Below are 16697 nucleotides of genomic sequence, written 5' to 3'. Positions count from 1 at the left end.
CCTTGCCTTTATCGAATGGATTTTATCCAGATTACTGAAGAACATTATGTTCTACAAAGCTGCCAGGGATCAAACTGAGTCCAAGTCCAAGTCCACTGTCTGCTGACTCCCTGTCACACTGCGATGACTTCAGGGACGTTTATTTTGTTCTTGCTTCATTTTGTCTGAAAGCCATTCAATGTGCTCAATGAGTTCTGACTCAGCCTATCAGCCTATAAGAGAAAAGAGTGTTTAAATATTCAGGGAAGAGGGTCTCACTGTACTTATAGCAAAAGCAAAAGGCTGTTTGCTCAATCTGATACTTAGTGTTTGTTAAGTGCTAACAGACATAGCCCATAAATAATAGCTTCAGTAAAGGCTGCACCATATGGCAAAAATTAATTTATATATACAATATTTATTTTCAGTAACAAAAACGATTAAGATCATGATGATGTGAATTTTGTTTGGGTCAGCACCAAACAATCATGTTTTCTTATAACTGGAGAACACGGTTTGTAGGCAAGGACATCTCTGCAACACTACAGCACATTCTACCTTCATCAAAAAAATACAGCTTCTTGTTATTTCTTCTTGTAGGCCATATTGCAATTTCGATTATATTTTGATTAATTGTGCAGTCATAATTTGAGTAAAGCATGATCGATGCATGTCAGGGTTATTCCAGGACTACAGCTGTTTCTTCATTAGTAAGACTATGTCCCTCGCTATCATGTACACCCAAAAGGGAGTTAATGATTTGGTGTGTTTCAGGACCAGGCTGAAGCCCAGCTTCTTGTACAGGGCCACAGCAGCTTGCTGATTGCAGTTGGTCTCCAGCACCACTGCAGAAAACCCTCGTTCCTTACAAAAGTCAAACGCAGTCTGAGCCAGCCTGAAGCCAAGGCCCATCCGTCTGCATGTTGGTGCGATGCTCATCCTAAACAGTTCCCCGTATCGTTCGTTACCGCTTTGTTTGCCCACCACAGCCACCGTACCCACAATCTGGGCAATCCCTTCAACCTCGGCCTCTGCCACCCAGTAACAGTCATCTGGTCTGCTCAGATAGTTTCCAGGGATGTCCTGCATGTCTGTCTTGAGTGTATTTCTGACGTAGCGTGAATATATCTCATGACAGCAGCAGTAGACAAGGCCCACCCAGGCTCCTGGTAACACCACTGCCCCCAACACAGAGCCGAGGACGTAGCCAGCAACACACAGAGCCAGGGTGATGGTGATGTACAGAGGGCTGGATATGGCGTTGTTAAAACATGGTTGGATGTGTTCAAGGGTGCCGGCGCTGAACAGGGATAACACTGTGTCCTTGTCTGAGGGACGGTAACGGCGGATCACCAGCTGCATGACTGGAGGGAACTAGAGGAAAATAAAATAAAGGATTAACATGTGAAATTTATGGTGCATTAAGCTCTTAAGTGATGCAAGTAATGATTATTTTCATTTTTGATTTATATGCTGATTATTTTCTCAAAATAGAAAATTCCCTTGAAAAATAGTTGTCTGTCGATTGACTAGTGGATTTATCGACTAATTTCCATGTCTAAAACTTTTAATGAGATTCACACTACTGTCATCATTGTCATTACCTGTCATCTGTGTTATCACTGTTTAAGATGGATGTTCGTCTAATGACACGGTTGTAACTAAGTAGATTACATGGTGTAAGGCATACTGAAGTAGAAGTAAAATTACAGACTTAAGAAATGCTCGTAAAGGTACAAGAACCACACCCCAAACATGACTTAATTATACTAATTTGAGTGGCCGAGATGTAATTAGTTACTTCCACTATGTCCTTGCTATTCAGTGATCCAATTAAGATAGTACTCACCCTAAACTAACCTGTGATTTTGACCTTGAAGTTGGAAGAATAGCTTTGCTAAAGCAGCAGACCTGTTATTTATTTAAACAGGAACCTGTTTCTCTTTAAATCTGATCATATTTTGATGATAAGCTTCCAGACTCTTTTACCAATGACTGGTGATTTTTAATATTGTTATGTAACTATTGCTATGGGTATATTTGTCTTGTCTTTGAGAATAAAATCGTAGAAAAACACACTTATAAGCTGTTTTACGGTTTAACATTATGTGTAAAACACAGATTTTAATTGAAAAAGTCTCTTACGTCACTCAGGCAGGTTGTGAAGCTGGTCTTTGTTGATCAGAGGTACGGTCCAACTGGCAGCAGTTCAAATCAAAGTTGGGTAGAAAGTTAAAAAACATTTATGTCGGGTCGAAGTACAGCCATAAAATGATAGAAACACTTGCACAGGACACCGTGTAACCTTTATGTGTTGAACTGGGTCGTTGTCTTGTTTATAAAATCTCCCGTTCAGCAGAAACCCCAAACTCTGTGTATCTGTGAAACCAGCTGCAGTTTAGTGTAGGCTGTCCATTTACTCACTCACTGACCAAGTTACCTGGTTATCTACACTTAAATCACTGGCAGATGTGTCACTGATTTACAGAGGTATTCAACAGCCTCAGACCAACAAACACACAGGTTTAAATGCAAAAGTAACAGTATCAATTTCATTTTGCACAGTGGTGTCAACAGGTGGGGGCCATGAGGGGCCCCTTTACCATACCTGCCACCACTCCTGATTGTCCCAGGATGTTATATTCAATCTGGACACCGCCTTGGAGGTGGAGACCCATTCATTCCTATGAAAGCTGCTCAATCATGACTTTTAGTTACTCACATATTTTGCTGTATACTGTTGGGTGGTTTAATCTGTAACAGTGCGTCATGTATTTCAACATGATCACATCTTGTAGGGCAAATCTGAATCTGCAAAGTAATTAGTAACTATAGAAAGATGTAGGGGAATACTCTATAGAAAGGAACTCAAAAAATGTACTTGAGTACAGTAGTTGATTATATGTACTTTAGTTACTTTCCACCCTTTCTTCTGGTACATTAGACTTAAACATCATTCCCAAACACATACACTACCAGTCAAAAGTTTGGACACACCTTCTCATTCAATGGTTTTTCTTTATTTTTATTAATTTATGGTTTTCAATTAACAGGTGTGAGTTAATTTGTGGAATTTCTTGCCTTCATAATGTGTTTGAGACCTGTCATGGTCCTCTGTTTGTTTCTGTTTCCTGTTTTACTTTGAAGTTTCACCCTTGTGTCGCATCCTGCTTTACAGTTCCTCCTGTGTGTTTCTCCCTCCCAGTGCTGTTCCTCCTCTCTCCTCACTCCACCTGTTCCTGATCCCCTTGTTAGTGTCTGTGTATAGTCTTTGTTCTCCCTCATGTGTTTGTCAGTTCGTTTTTTCAGTCATTCTTCTGTGATGTTCCCTGTCGTCCTTGTTTTTTCATTTGATTTGAACTTTGCTTTTCTGTTGCACCTTGTTAAAGCTTTTAGTTGCTGCTTTGTCGTTGGTCCTTGTGATCCTTTTTGGTTTATCTAGTTTCCTTGTGTTTTTGTACTTTTAGCTTTATTTAAATAAAGCTCACTTTCCGTTCCCCTTATCCTGCCTCCTGTATGTGTTCCTGTGTGTCTGCGCTTGGGTCCTCCATTTTGTATAACCTAACCCCTTGATAGAGACCATCAGTTGTGTTGTGCAGAGCTAGGGTTGGTACACAGTTCAATACAGTGAATAGCCCTATTCGACTACTGTTCTCATCCATATTATGGCAAGAACCACTCAGCTAAGTAAAGAGAAACGACAGTCCATCACAACTTTAAGACATGAAGGTCAGTCAATCCGGAAAATATCAAGAACTTTCAATGTATCCTCAAGTGTAGTTGCAAAAACCATCAAACGCATGATGAAAACTGGCTCTCATGAGTACCGCCCCAGGAAAGGAAGTCCAAGAGTTACCTCTGCTGCAGAGGATAAGTTCATTAGAGTTACCAGACACAGAAACTGCAAATTAACAGCACCTCAGATTCGGGCCCACAAATTCTTCACAGAGTTCAAGTAGCAGACACATCTCAACATCAACTGTTCAGAGGAGAATGTGTGAATCAGGCCTTCATGGTCAAATTGCTGCAAAGAAGCCACTACTGAGGAAGAACAAGAAGAAGAGAAGTGCTTGGGCCAAGAAACACAAGGAATGGACATTATGTGATGGTGTGGGGATGCTTTGCTGATGACACTGTCGGGGACTTATTAAAAATTCAAGGCACACTTAACCAGCATGGCTGCCACAGCATTCTGCAGCAACATGCCATCCCATCTGGTTTGCGCTTAGTGGGACCATCATTTGTTTTTCAACAGGACAATGACCCCAAACACACAACTCCACGCTTTGAATGGCTATCTGGCCAAAAGGAGAGTGGTGGAGTGCTGCGTCAGATGACCTGGCCTCCACAATCACCCAACCTAAACCCAATTGAGATGGTTTGGGATAAGTTGGACCGCAGAGTGAAGACAAAGCAGCCCTGGGAATTCCTTCAAGACTGTTGGAAAACCATTCCAGGTGACTACCTCATGAATCTGAGTGAGAGAATGACAAGGGTGTGCAAAGCTGTCATCAAAGCAAAGGGTGGCTACTTTGAAAAATATTAAATATAAAACATAATCTGGTTTAACACTGTTTTGTTTACCGCATAATTCCATGTGGTTTGCTTCATAGTTTTGATGTCTTCAGTATTGATCTACAATGTAGAAAATAATAAAAATAAAGAAAAACCATTGAATGAGAAGGTGTGTCCAAACTTTAGACTGGTAGTGTATATTAAATATTTGAATTAATGTTTTACCTTGCCTTTATCGAATGGACTTTATCCAGATTACTGAAGAACATTATGTTCTACAAAGCTGCCAGGGATCAAACTGAGTCCAAGTCCAAGTTCACTGTTTGCTGACTCCCTGTCACACTGCGATGACTTCAGGCACATTTATTTTGTTCCTGCTTCATTTTGTCTGAAAGCCATTTAATGTGCTAATTGATCATTTGTGCACAGCAGTTGAAACTCCAGTTTTCATAAAAACAATCAACAGTCAATGAGTTCTGACTCAGCCTATCAGCCTATAAGAGAAAAAGAGTGTTTAAATATTCAGGGAAGAGGGTCTCACTGTACTTACAGCAAAAGCAAAAGGCTGTTTGCTCAATCTGATATTTAGTGTTTGTTAAGTGCTAACAGACATAGCTCATAAATAATTGCTTCAGTAAAGGCTGCACCATATGGCAAAAATAAAATAATTATTAATTTATATATACAATATTTATTTTCAGTAACAAAAACGATTAAGATCATGATGATGTGAATTTTGTTTGGGTCAGCACCAAACGTTACAATGTTACAAGGTTTGTAGGCAAGGACATCTCTGCAACACTACAATTTAATTTGAGTAAAGCATGATCGATGCATAACAGGGTTATTCCAGGACTACAGCTGTTTCTTCATTCTTAAGAGTGTGACCCTGGCCAGCCTTAAAATCCAAGACGGAGTTGGTGATTTGTTGTGTTTCAGGACCAGACTGAAGCCCAGTTTCTTGTACAGGGCCACAGCAGCTTGCCTAACAGAGGCAGTCTGCAACACCACCGCAGAAAAGCCTCGTTCCTTACAGAAGGCAATCACAGTCTGAGCCAGCCTGAAGCCAAGGCCCATCCGTCTGCACGTTGGTGCGATGCTCATCCTGAACAGTTCCCCGTATCGTTCGTTACCGCTTTGTTTGCCCACCACGGCCACCATACCCACAATCTGGGCAATCCCTTCAACCTCAGCCTCTGCCACCCAGTAACAGTCATCCGGTCTGCTCAGATAGTTTCCAGGGATGTCCTGCATGTTTGTCCTGAGTGCATTTCTGACGTAGCGTGAATGTAGCTCATGACAGCAGCAGTAGACAAGGCCCACCCAGGCTCCTGGTAACACCACTGCCCCCAACACAGAGCCGAGGAAGTAGCCAGCAACACACAGAGCCAGGGTGATGGTGATGTACAGAGGGCTGGATATGGCGTTGTTAAAACATGGTTGGATGTTTTCCAGGACGCCGGCGCTGAACAGGGATAACACCGTGTCCTTGTCTGAGGGACGGTAGTGGCGGATCACCAGCTGCATGACTGGAGGGAACTAGAGGAAAATAAAATGAACAATTAACTTGACATTTATGGTGCATTAAGCTCTTAAATTATGCAAGTAATGATTATTTTCATTTTTGATTTATATGCTGATTATTTTCTCAAAAAAGAAAACTGTGAGATATGCCCACCATAATTTCCCACAGCCTAAGGTGTCTTCAAATTCCTACAGATGAAAGATTTTCAGTTTACTATCACACATGACAAATATCCTCATAACTGAGAAGTTGAACTCACGGATGTTTGGCATTTTTGCTTGAGAAATAGTTGTCTGTCGATTAACTAGTGAATTTATTCGATTAATTTCCATGTCTAAAACTTTTAATATGAGATTCACACTACTGTCAAATGTGTCATCTTTGTTATCACTGTTTAAGATGGATGTTCGTCTAATGACACGGTTGTAACTAAGTAGATTACATGGTGTAAGGCATACTGAAGTAGAAGTAAAATTACAGACTTAAACAATACTCGTAAAGGTACAAGAACCACACCCCAAACATGACTTAATTATACTAATTTGATTGGCCGAGATGTAATTAGTTACTTCGACTATGTCATTGCTATTCAGTGATTAAGATAGTACTCACCCTAAACTAACTTGTGATTTTGACCTTGAAGTTGGAAGAATAGCTTTGCTAAAGCAGCAGACCTGTTATTTATTTAAACAGGAACCTGTTTCTCTTTAAATCTGATCATTTTTTGATGATAAGCTTCCAGACTCTTTTACCAATGACTGGTGATTTTTAATATTGTCATGTAACTATTGCTCTGGGTATTTTTGTCTCATCTTTGAGAATAAACGTATTGAACTCGTGAAAAAACACACGTAAAAGCCGTTTAACAGTTTAACAATATGTGTAAAACACAGATTTTAATTGAAAAAGTCTCTTACGTCACTCAGGCAGGTTGTGAAGCTGGTCTTTGTTGAGCAGAGGTACGGTCCAACTGGCAGCAGCTCAAATCAACGTTGGGTAGAAAGTTAAAAAATAGTTATGTCGGGTTGAAGTACAGTCATGAAAAGATAAAAACACTTGCACAGGACACCGTGTAACCTTTATGTGTTGAACTGGGTCGTTGTCTTGTTTATAAAAAATCTCCCGTTCAGCAGAAATCCCAAACTCTGTGTATCTGTGAAACCAGCTGCAGTTTAGTGTAGGCTGTCCATTGACTCACTCACCGGCCAAGTTATCTTGTTATCTACACTCAAATCTCTGACAGGTGTGTCGCTGACTTACAGAGGTATTCAACATTTCTGCTGCCATCCAAATACAAGAAAGGAAACTGTTTGTAAATGAAATTCTAAAAATTCACAAGCAACTTATCTTTCCTGAAACAACATATTCATTCAATTCAATTCAACATATTTAATGCTTTCAAGTCAGCAGTGGATGCCTTTGCTCTCTAGGAGAGGACAATACCTGGCATGTGACTATCTCACTCTTGCTATTGAGTAGAAATGTTCGAGCAACTACAGAAATAGCTAACACCAGAGTGTTGTTATACCATATACACGAAGCGTAATGGTTTTTGTTTTCCTTTGCTTTAAAAGAACCTACATTAACAATTTAGGGAGGTTATCAGAGTCTGTATGCATGTCTCTAAAGTAAAGTACTTTTACAATTTAGCCTTTTACTCAATTATGACTTTCAGTTACTTCACATATGTTGCTGTATGCTATTGGGTGGTTTAATCTGTAACACTGCATCATGTATTTATCATGTACAGTACTGACTCACATCACAGACAGGTGCTGCAGGGTTACATAGATAAATGGCGCCCTCTAGTGTTCATCCTTTACAATCAACAGCCCTTACTTTTGATAAAGAAGAGCAAAAGAGTGTTTAAATATTCAGGAGGGTCTCACAGTACATGGGTCAAAGACGTGACGCAATTTTTTTTTGTGTTCTTTTGGTTCAGTTGACTTTAAAAAGGTTAAAATTTGAAAATAAACGTACAAATTACTTGCACATATTCTCTTTTTGAAGACCTCATCTAAAATTTCTAGATTTAATCAATTTTCAGAGAATATTCAGGGGATAATGGCAAAAATGTCAATGAGGTGTAACCATGACAACTTTGTATCAAATAGTTTAACTTGTTCAAAAAAGGTGAAATTCTCAATAAAACACCCGATCAACTGGTTTGGCATAATCTTACATTTGTGTTGTTTAATAATGAATTAAATAAATGGAACACCATTGCTCTGAATATTATAATTAATTTGGGGAATTGTGTCCGTCAAATCAACTTCCTAAAGCGTCAAGGTGGTGTAACCAACATTCAAGGAGCCATTTTGCTAATTTGTGCAAGAAGACCGTGTGACAGGAAATTATATCACAGAGAAGGACCCCTGACTAGCCTTACTGCTGCATGACAAGGTTAGTAACTCTCTTTGAAATCTTGATAATTTGACATTTTTAGGGTATGGTCAGGTGTGCTTAGAGTTACATGTCAAATGGTATGACCCCAGGAAAACAGTTGGCATTCATGATAATTGTAAAAATATTATATTATTATTTATTATATTATTTTAAAAAATGTGTTTGAAATCTTTACACCAAGGCCATGTGCTTACATAGGTGTCCATCATAATGCCTGTTAAATTTGAATTTCAAATGGTGTAACTGGTTACACCATCTGACTTTTATTACATTCCTTTTGGTTAGAGGCCAATTTTGTCAATATCAGTAGTTTATGATGCTGATTAAAGATGTAATATGAACTAACTTACTATATGGAACTATTTTCAAGTGTTAAGTTTTATATTTCTGATGAAGAAGTGGTGATTTATCCACAACTTTATAATCAAAGCTCTGGAAGCAGCTTTAAAAAGACTTAAAACTCCAATAATATGAGAATTGTCCAACTACGTTGCCTTAAAACAGAAAAATACGACTTCCGACTGTCCTGAGACCAGGAGAGATTCACCTGCCCTCAGACAACTTCTGCCCTGAGACCAGGAGAGATTCACCTGCCCTCAGACAACTTCTGCCCTGAGACCAGGAGAGATTCACTTCTGCCCTGAGACCAGGAGGGATTCACCTGCCCTCAGACAACTTCTGCCCTGAGACCAGGAGAGAATCACCTGCCCTCAGACAACTTCTGCCCTGAGACCAGGAGAGATTCACCTGCCCTCAGACAACTTCTGCCCTGAGACCAGGAGAGATTCACTTCTGCCCTGAGACCAGGAGGGATTCACCTGCCCCAGACAAAATTGTGGGAAACAATGGTCTCTGCCCTGGGACCAGATGACACTAAACAGCCATGAGGAAAATCCTACAAAACAACGACCAGGAGAGATTCACCTGCCCTCAGACAACTTCTGTCCTGAGACCAGGAGAGATTCACCTGCCCTCAGACAACTTCTGCCCTGAGAAAAGGAGGGATTCACTTCTGCCCTGAGACCAGGAGGGATTCACCTGCCCTCAGACAACTTCTGCCCTGAGGACCAGGAGAGATTCACCTGCCCTCAGACAACTTCTGCCCTGAGAGCTGGAGAGATTCACTTCTGCCCTGAGACCAGGAGGGATTCACCTGCCCTCAGACAACTTCTGCCTTGAGACCAGGAGGGATTCACCTGCACTCAGACAACTTCTGCCCTGAGACCAGGAGAGATTCACCTGCCCTCAGACAACTTCTGCCCTGAGACCAGGAGAGAATCACCTGCCCTCAGACAACTTCTGCCCTGAGACCAGGAGAGATTCACCTGCCCTCAGACAACTTCTGCCCTGAGACCAGGAGAGATTGACCTGCCCTCAGACAACTTCTACACTGAGACCAGGAGGGATTCACCTGCCCTCAGACAAAATTGTGGGAAACAATGGTCTCTGCCCTGGGACCAGATGAGACTAAACAGCCATGAGGAAAATCCTACAAAACAAGGACCAGGAGAGATTCACCTGCCCTCAGACAACTTCTGCCCTGACACCAGGAGAGATTCACCTGCCCTCAGACAACTTCTGCCCTGAGACCAGGAGAGATTCACCTGCCCTCAGACAACTTCTGCCCTGAGACCAGGAGGGATTCACCTGCCCTCAGACAAAATTGTGGGAAACAATGGTCTCTGCCCTGGGACCAGATGAGACTAAACAGCCATGAGGAAAATCCTACAAAACAAGGACCAGGAGAGATTCACCTGCCCTCAGACAACTTCTGCCCTGAGACCAGGAGAGATTCACCTGCCCTCAGACAACTTCTGCCCTGAGACCAGGAGAGATTCACTTCTGCCCTGAGACCAGGAGGGATTCACCTGCCCTCAGACAACTTCTGCCCTGAGGACCAGGAAAGATTCACCTGCCCTCAGACAACTTCTGCCCTGAGACCAGGAGAGATTCACCTGCCCTCAGACAACTTCTGCCCTGAGACCAGGAGAGATTCACTTCTGCCCTGAGACCAGGAGGGATTCACCTGCCCTCAGACAACTTCTGCCCTGAGACCAGGAGAGATTCACCTGCCCTCAGACAACTTCTGCCCTGAGACCAGGAGAGATTCACCTGCCCTCAGACAACTTCTGCCCTGAGACCAGGAGGGATTCACCTGCCCTCAGACAACTTCTGCCCTGAGACCAGGAGAGATTCACTTCTGCCCTGAGACCAGGAGGGATTCACCTGCCCCAGACAAAATTGTGGGAAACAATGGTCTCTGCCCTGGGACCAGATGAGACTAAACAGCCATGAGGAAAATCCTACAAAACAACGACCAGGAGAGATTCACCTGCCCTCAGACAACTTCTGCCCTGAGACCAGGAGAGAGTCACCTGCCCTCAGACAACTTCTGCCCTGAGAACAGGAGAGATTCACCTGCCCTCAGACAACTTCTGCCCTGAGACCAGGAGAGATTCACCTGCCCTGAGACCAGGAGGGATTCACCTGCCCCAGACAAAATTGTGGGAAACAATGGTCTCTGCCCTGGGACCAGATGAGACTAAACAGCCATGAGGAAAATCCTACAAAACAACGACCAGGAGAGATTCACCTGCCCTCAGACAACTTCTGTCCTGAGACCAGGAGAGATTCACCTGCCCTCAGACAACTTCTGCCCTGAGACCAGGAGAGATTCACTTCTGCCCTGAGACCAGGAGGGATTCACCTGCCCTCAGACAACTTCTGTCCTGAGACCAGGAGAGATTCACCTGCCCTCAGACAACTTCTGCCCTGAGACCAGGAGAGAATCACCTGCCCTCAGACAACTTCTGCCCTGAGACCAGGAGGGATTCACCTGCCCCAGACAAAATTGTGGGAAACAATGGTCTCTGCCCTGGGACCAGATGAGACTAAACAGCCATGAGGAAAATCCTACAAAACAACGACCAGGAGAGATTCACCTGCCCTCAGACAACTTCTGTCCTGAGACCAGGAGAGATTCACCTGCCCTCAGACAACGTCTGCCCTGAGACCAGGAGGGATTCACCTGCCCTCAGACAAAATTGTGGAAAACAATGGTCTCTGCCCTGGGACCAGATGAGACTAAACAGCCATTAGGAAAATCCTACAAAACGACCAGGAGAGATTCACCTGCCCTCAGACAACTTCTGCCCTGAGACCAGGAGAGATTCACCTGCCCTCAGACAACTTCTGCCCTGAGACCAGGAGAGATTCACTTCTGCCCTGAGACCAGGAGGGATTCACCTGCCCTCAGACAACTTCTGCCCTGAGACCAGGAGAGATTCACTTCTGCCCTGAGACCAGGAGGGATTCACCTGCCCTCAGACAACTTCTGCCCTGAGACCAGGAGAGATTCACCTGCCCTCAGACAACTTCTGCCCTGAGACCAGGAGAGATTCACCTGCCCTCAGACAACTTCTGCCCTGAGACCAGGAGAGATTCACTTCTGCCCTGAGACCAGGAGGGATTCACCTGCCGTCAGACAACTTCTGCCCTGAGACCAGGAGAGATTCACTTCTGCCCTGAGACCAGGAGGGATTCACCTGCCCTCAGACAACTTCTGCCCTGAGGACCAGGAGAGATTCACCTGCCCTCAGACAACTTCTGCCCTGAGACCAGGAGAGATTCACTTCTGCCCTGAGACCAGGAGGGATTCACCTGCCCTCAGACAACTTCTGCCCTGAGACCAGGAGAAATTCACTTCTGCCCTGAGACCAGGAGGGATTCACCTGCCCTCAGACAACTTCTGCCCTGAGACCAGGAGAGATTCACCTGCCCTCAGACAACTTCTGCCCTGAGACCAGGAGAGATTCACCTGCCCTCAGACAACTTCTGCCCTGAGACCAGGAGAGATTCACCTGCCCTCAGACAACTTCTGCCCTGAGACCAGGAGGGATTCACCTGCCCTCAGACAAAATTGTGGGAAACAATGGTCTCTGCCCTGGGACCAGATGAGACTAAACAGCCATGAGGAAAATCCTACAAAACAAGGACCAGGAGAGATTCACCTGCCCTCAGACAACTTCTGCCCTGAGACCAGGAGAGATTCACCTGCCCTCAGACAACTTCTGCCCTGAGACCAGGAGGGATTCACCTGCCCTCAGACAAAATTGTGGGAAACAATGGTCTCTGCCCTGGGACCAGATGAGACTAAACAGCCATGAGGAAAATCCTACAAAACAAGGACCAGGAGAGATTCACCTGCCCTCAGACAACTTCTGCCCTGAGACCAGGAGAGATTCACTTCTGCCCTGAGACCAGGAGGGATTCACCTGCCCTCAGACAACTTCTGCCCTGAGGACCAGGAGAGATTCACCTGCCCTCAGACAACTTCTGCCCTGAGACCAGGAGAGATTCACCTGCCCTCAGACAACTTCTGCCCTGAGACCAGGAGGGATTCACCTGCCCTCAGACAAAATTGTGGGAAACAATGGTCTCTGCCCTGGGACCAGATGAGACTAAACAGCCATGAGGAAAATCCTACAAAACAAGGACCAGGAGAGATTCACCTGCACTCAGACAACTTCTGCCCTGAGACCAGGAGAGATTCACTTCTGCCCTGAGACCAGGAGGGATTCACCTGCCCTCAGACAACTTCTGCCCTGAGGACCAGGAGAGATTCACCTGCCCTCAGACAACTTCTGCCCTGAGACCAGGAGAGATTCACTTCTGCCCTGAGACCAGGAGGGATTCACCTGCCCTCAGACAACTTCTGCCCTGAGACCAGGAGAGATTCACTTCTGCCCTGAGACCAGGAGGGATTCACCTGCCCTCAGACAACTTTTGCCCTGAGACCAGGAGAGAATGACCTGCCCTCAGACAACATCTGCCCTGAGACCAGGAGAGATTCACCTGCCCTCAGACAACTTCTGCCCTGAGACCAGGAGAGATTCACCTGCCCTCAGACAACTTCTGCCCTGAGACCAGGAGAGATTCACCTGCCCTCAGACAACTTCTGCCCTGAGACCAGGAGGGATTCACCTGCCCTCAGACAAAATTGTGGGAAACAATGGTCTCTGCCCTGGGACCAGATGAGACTAAACAGCCATGAGGAAAATCCTACAAAACAAGGACCAGGAGAGATTCACCTGCCCTCAGACAACTTCTGCCCTGAGACCAGGAGAGATTCACCTGCCCTCAGACAACTTCTGCCCTGAGACCAGGAGAGATTCACTTCTGCCCTGAGACCAGGAGGGATTCACCTGCCCTCAGACAACTTCTGCCCTGAGACCAGGAGAGATTCACCTGCCCTCAGACAACTTCTGCCCTGAGACCAGGAGAGATTCACCTGCCCTCAGACAACTTCTGCCCTGAGACCAGGAGGGATTCACCTGCCCTCAGACAAAATTGTGGGAAACAATGGTCTCTGCCCTGGGACCAGATGAGACTAAACAGCCATGAGGAAAATCCTACAAAACAAGGACCAGGAGAGATTCACCTGCCCTCAGACAACTTCTGCCCTGAGACCAGGAGAGATTCACTTCTGCCCTGAGACCAGGAGGGATTCACCTGCCCTCAGACAACTTCTGCCCTGAGGACCAGGAGAGATTCACCTGCCCTCAGACAACTTCTGCCCTGAGACCAGGAGAGATTCACCTGCCCTCAGACAACTTCTGCCCTGAGACCAGGAGAGATTCACTTCTGCCCTGAGACCAGGAGGGATTCACCTGCCCTCAGACAACTTCTGCCCTGAGACCAGGAGAGATTCACCTGCCCTCAGACAACTTCTGCCCTGAGACCAGGAGGGATTCACCTGCCCTCAGACAAAATTGTGGGAAACAATGGTCTCTGCCCTGGGACCAGATGAGACTAAACAGCCATGAGGAAAATCCTACAAAACAAGGACCAGGAGAGATTCACCTGCCCTCAGACAACTTCTGCCCTGAGACCAGGAGAGATTCACTTCTGCCCTGAGACCAGGAGGGATTCACCTGCCCTCAGACAACTTCTGCCCTGAGGACCAGGAGAGATTCACCTGCCCTCAGACAACTTCTGCCCTGAGACCAGGAGAGATTCACTTCTGCCCTGAGACCAGGAGGGATTCACCTGCCCTCAGACAACTTCTGCCCTGAGACCAGGAGAGATTCACTTCTGCCCTGAGACCAGGAGGGATTCACCTGCCCTCAGACAACTTCTGCCCTGAGACCAGGAGAGAATCACCTGCCCTCAGACAACATCTGCCCTGAGACCAGGAGAGAATCACCTGCCCTCAGACAACTTCTGCCCTGAGACCAGGAGAGATTCACCTGCCCTCAGACAACTTCTGCCCTGAGACCAGGAGAGATTCACCTGCCCTCAGACAACTTCTGCCCTGAGACCAGGAGGGATTCACCTGCCCTCAGACAAAATTGTGGGAAACAATGGTCTCTGCCCTGGGACCAGATGAGACTAAACAGCCATGAGGAAAATCCTACAAAACAAGGACCAGGAGAGATTCACCTGCCCTCAGACAACTTCTGCCCTGAGACCAGGAGAGATTCACCTGCCCTCAGACAACTTCTGCCCTGAGACCAGGAGGGATTCACCTGCCCTCAGACAACTTCTGCCATGAGACCAGGAGAGATTCACCTGCCCTCAGACAACTTCTGCCCTGAGACCAGGAGAGATTCACTTCTGCCCTGAGACCAGGAGGGATTCACCTGCCCTCAGACAACTTCTGCCCTGAGACCAGGAGAGATTCACCTGCCCTCAGACATCTTCTGCCCTGAGACCAGGAGAGATTCACCTGCCCTCAGACAACTTCTGCCCTGAGACCAGGAGGGATTCACCTGCCCTCAGACAAAATTGTGGGAAACAATGGTCTCTGCCCTGGGACCAGATGAGACTAAACAGCCATGAGGAAAATCCTACAAAACAAGGACCAGGAGAGATTCACCTGCCCTCAGACAACTTCTGCCCTGAGACCAGGAGAGATTCACTTCTGCCCTGAGACCAGGAGGGATTCACCTGCCCTCAGACAACTTCTGCCCTGAGGACCAGGAGAGATTCACCTGCCCTCAGACAACTTCTGCCCTGAGACCAGGAGAGATTCACTTCTGCCCTGAGACCAGGAGGGATTCACCTGCCCTCAGACGACTTCTGCCCTGAGACCAGGAGAGATTCACTTCTGCCCTGAGACCAGGAGGGATTCACCTGCCCTCAGACGACTTCTGCCCTGAGACCAGGAGAGATTCACTTCTGCCCTGAGACCAGGAGGGATTCACCTGCCCTCAGACAACTTCTGCCCTGAGACCAGGAGAGATTCACCTGCCCTCAGACAACATCTGCCCTGAGACCAGGAGAGAATCACCTGCCCTCAGACAACTTCTGCCCTGAGACCAGGAGAGATTCACCTGCCCTCAGACCACTTCTGCCCTGAGACCAGGAGAGATTCACCTGCCCTCAGACAACTTCTGCCCTGAGACCAGGAGGGATTCACCTGCCCTCAGACAAAATTGTGGGAAACAATGGTCTCAGCCCTTGGACCAGATGAGACTAAACAGCCATGAGGAAAATCCTACAAAACAAGGACCAGGAGAGATTCACCTGCCCTCAGACAACTTCTGCCCTGAGACCAGGAGAGATTCACCTGCCCTCAGACAACTTCTGCCCTGAGACCAGGAGAGATTCACCTGCCCTCAGACAACTTCTGCCCTGAGACCAGGAGGGATTCACCTGCCCTCAGACAACTTCTGCCCTGAGACCAGGAGAGATTCACCTGCCCTCAGACAACTTCTGCCCTGAAACCAGGAGAGATTCACTTCTGCCCTGAGACCAGGAGGGATTCACCTGCCCTCAGACAACTTCTGCCCTGAGACCAGGAGAGATTCACCTGCCCTCAGACAACTTCTGCCCTGAGACCAGGAGGGATTCACCTGCCCTCAGACAAAATTGTGGGAAACAATGGTCTCTGCCCTGGGACCAGATGAGACTAAACAGCCATGAGGAAAATCCTACAAAACAAGGACCAGGAGAGATTCACCTGCCCTCAGACAACTTCTGCCCTGAGACCAGGAGAGATTCACCTGCCCTCAGACAACTTCTGCCCTGAGACCAGGAGAGATTCACTTCTGCCCTGAGACCAGGAGGGATTCACCTGCCCTCAGACAACTTCTGCCCTGAGACCAGGAGAGATTCACCTGCCCTCAGACAACTTCTGCCCTGAGACCAGGAGAGAATCACCTGCCCTCAGACAACTTCTGCCCTGAGACCAGGAGGGATTCACCTGCCCTCAGACAAAATTGTGGGAAACAATGGTCTCTGCCCTGGGACCAGATGAGACTAAACAGCC

The 16697-nt window shown here is 46.2% G+C and overlaps 2 protein-coding genes across 3 annotated transcripts; both read right to left on the bottom strand.

Moving 5' to 3' along the window:
• Positions 1-669: 669 nt before the first annotated feature.
• LOC311254836 (putative N-acetyltransferase camello) lies at positions 670-1341 on the bottom strand (the record flags this gene model as incomplete). The annotated part of the gene is made up of 1 exon (XM_084348833.1): positions 670-1341. One exon carries the CDS (start codon positions 1339-1341, stop codon positions 670-672), a length of 672 nt encoding a protein of 223 aa, XP_084204959.1.
• A 3939-nt stretch (positions 1342-5280) lies between these two features.
• On the bottom strand, positions 5281-7687 carry LOC311254480 (putative N-acetyltransferase camello). 2 transcript variants are annotated; one of them, XM_084348263.1, is made up of 3 exons: positions 6937-7687; positions 6173-6207; positions 5281-6033 (listed from the first exon to the last, which is right to left on the bottom strand). In XM_084348263.1, the coding sequence occupies exons 2-3, from the start codon at positions 6173-6175 to the stop codon at positions 5350-5352; spliced, it is 687 nt and encodes a 228-aa protein (XP_084204389.1). In that variant the 5' UTR covers positions 6176-6207; positions 6937-7687; the 3' UTR covers positions 5281-5349. The 2 variants fall into 2 exon arrangements, with proteins under 2 accessions (XP_084204389.1, XP_084204390.1); XM_084348264.1 differs by lacking the exon at positions 6173-6207.
• Between the last annotated feature and the right edge of the window lie 9010 nt (positions 7688-16697).

The sequence above is a fragment of the Pagrus pagrus genome (genome assembly GCF_965226575.1).
Source record: "Pagrus pagrus genome assembly, chromosome: 3".
Classification (NCBI taxonomy): domain Eukaryota; kingdom Metazoa; phylum Chordata; class Actinopteri; order Spariformes; family Sparidae; genus Pagrus; species Pagrus pagrus.
Note: the sequence above shows the minus strand (reverse complement) of the source record. Positions and strands in the feature narration are given on the sequence as shown.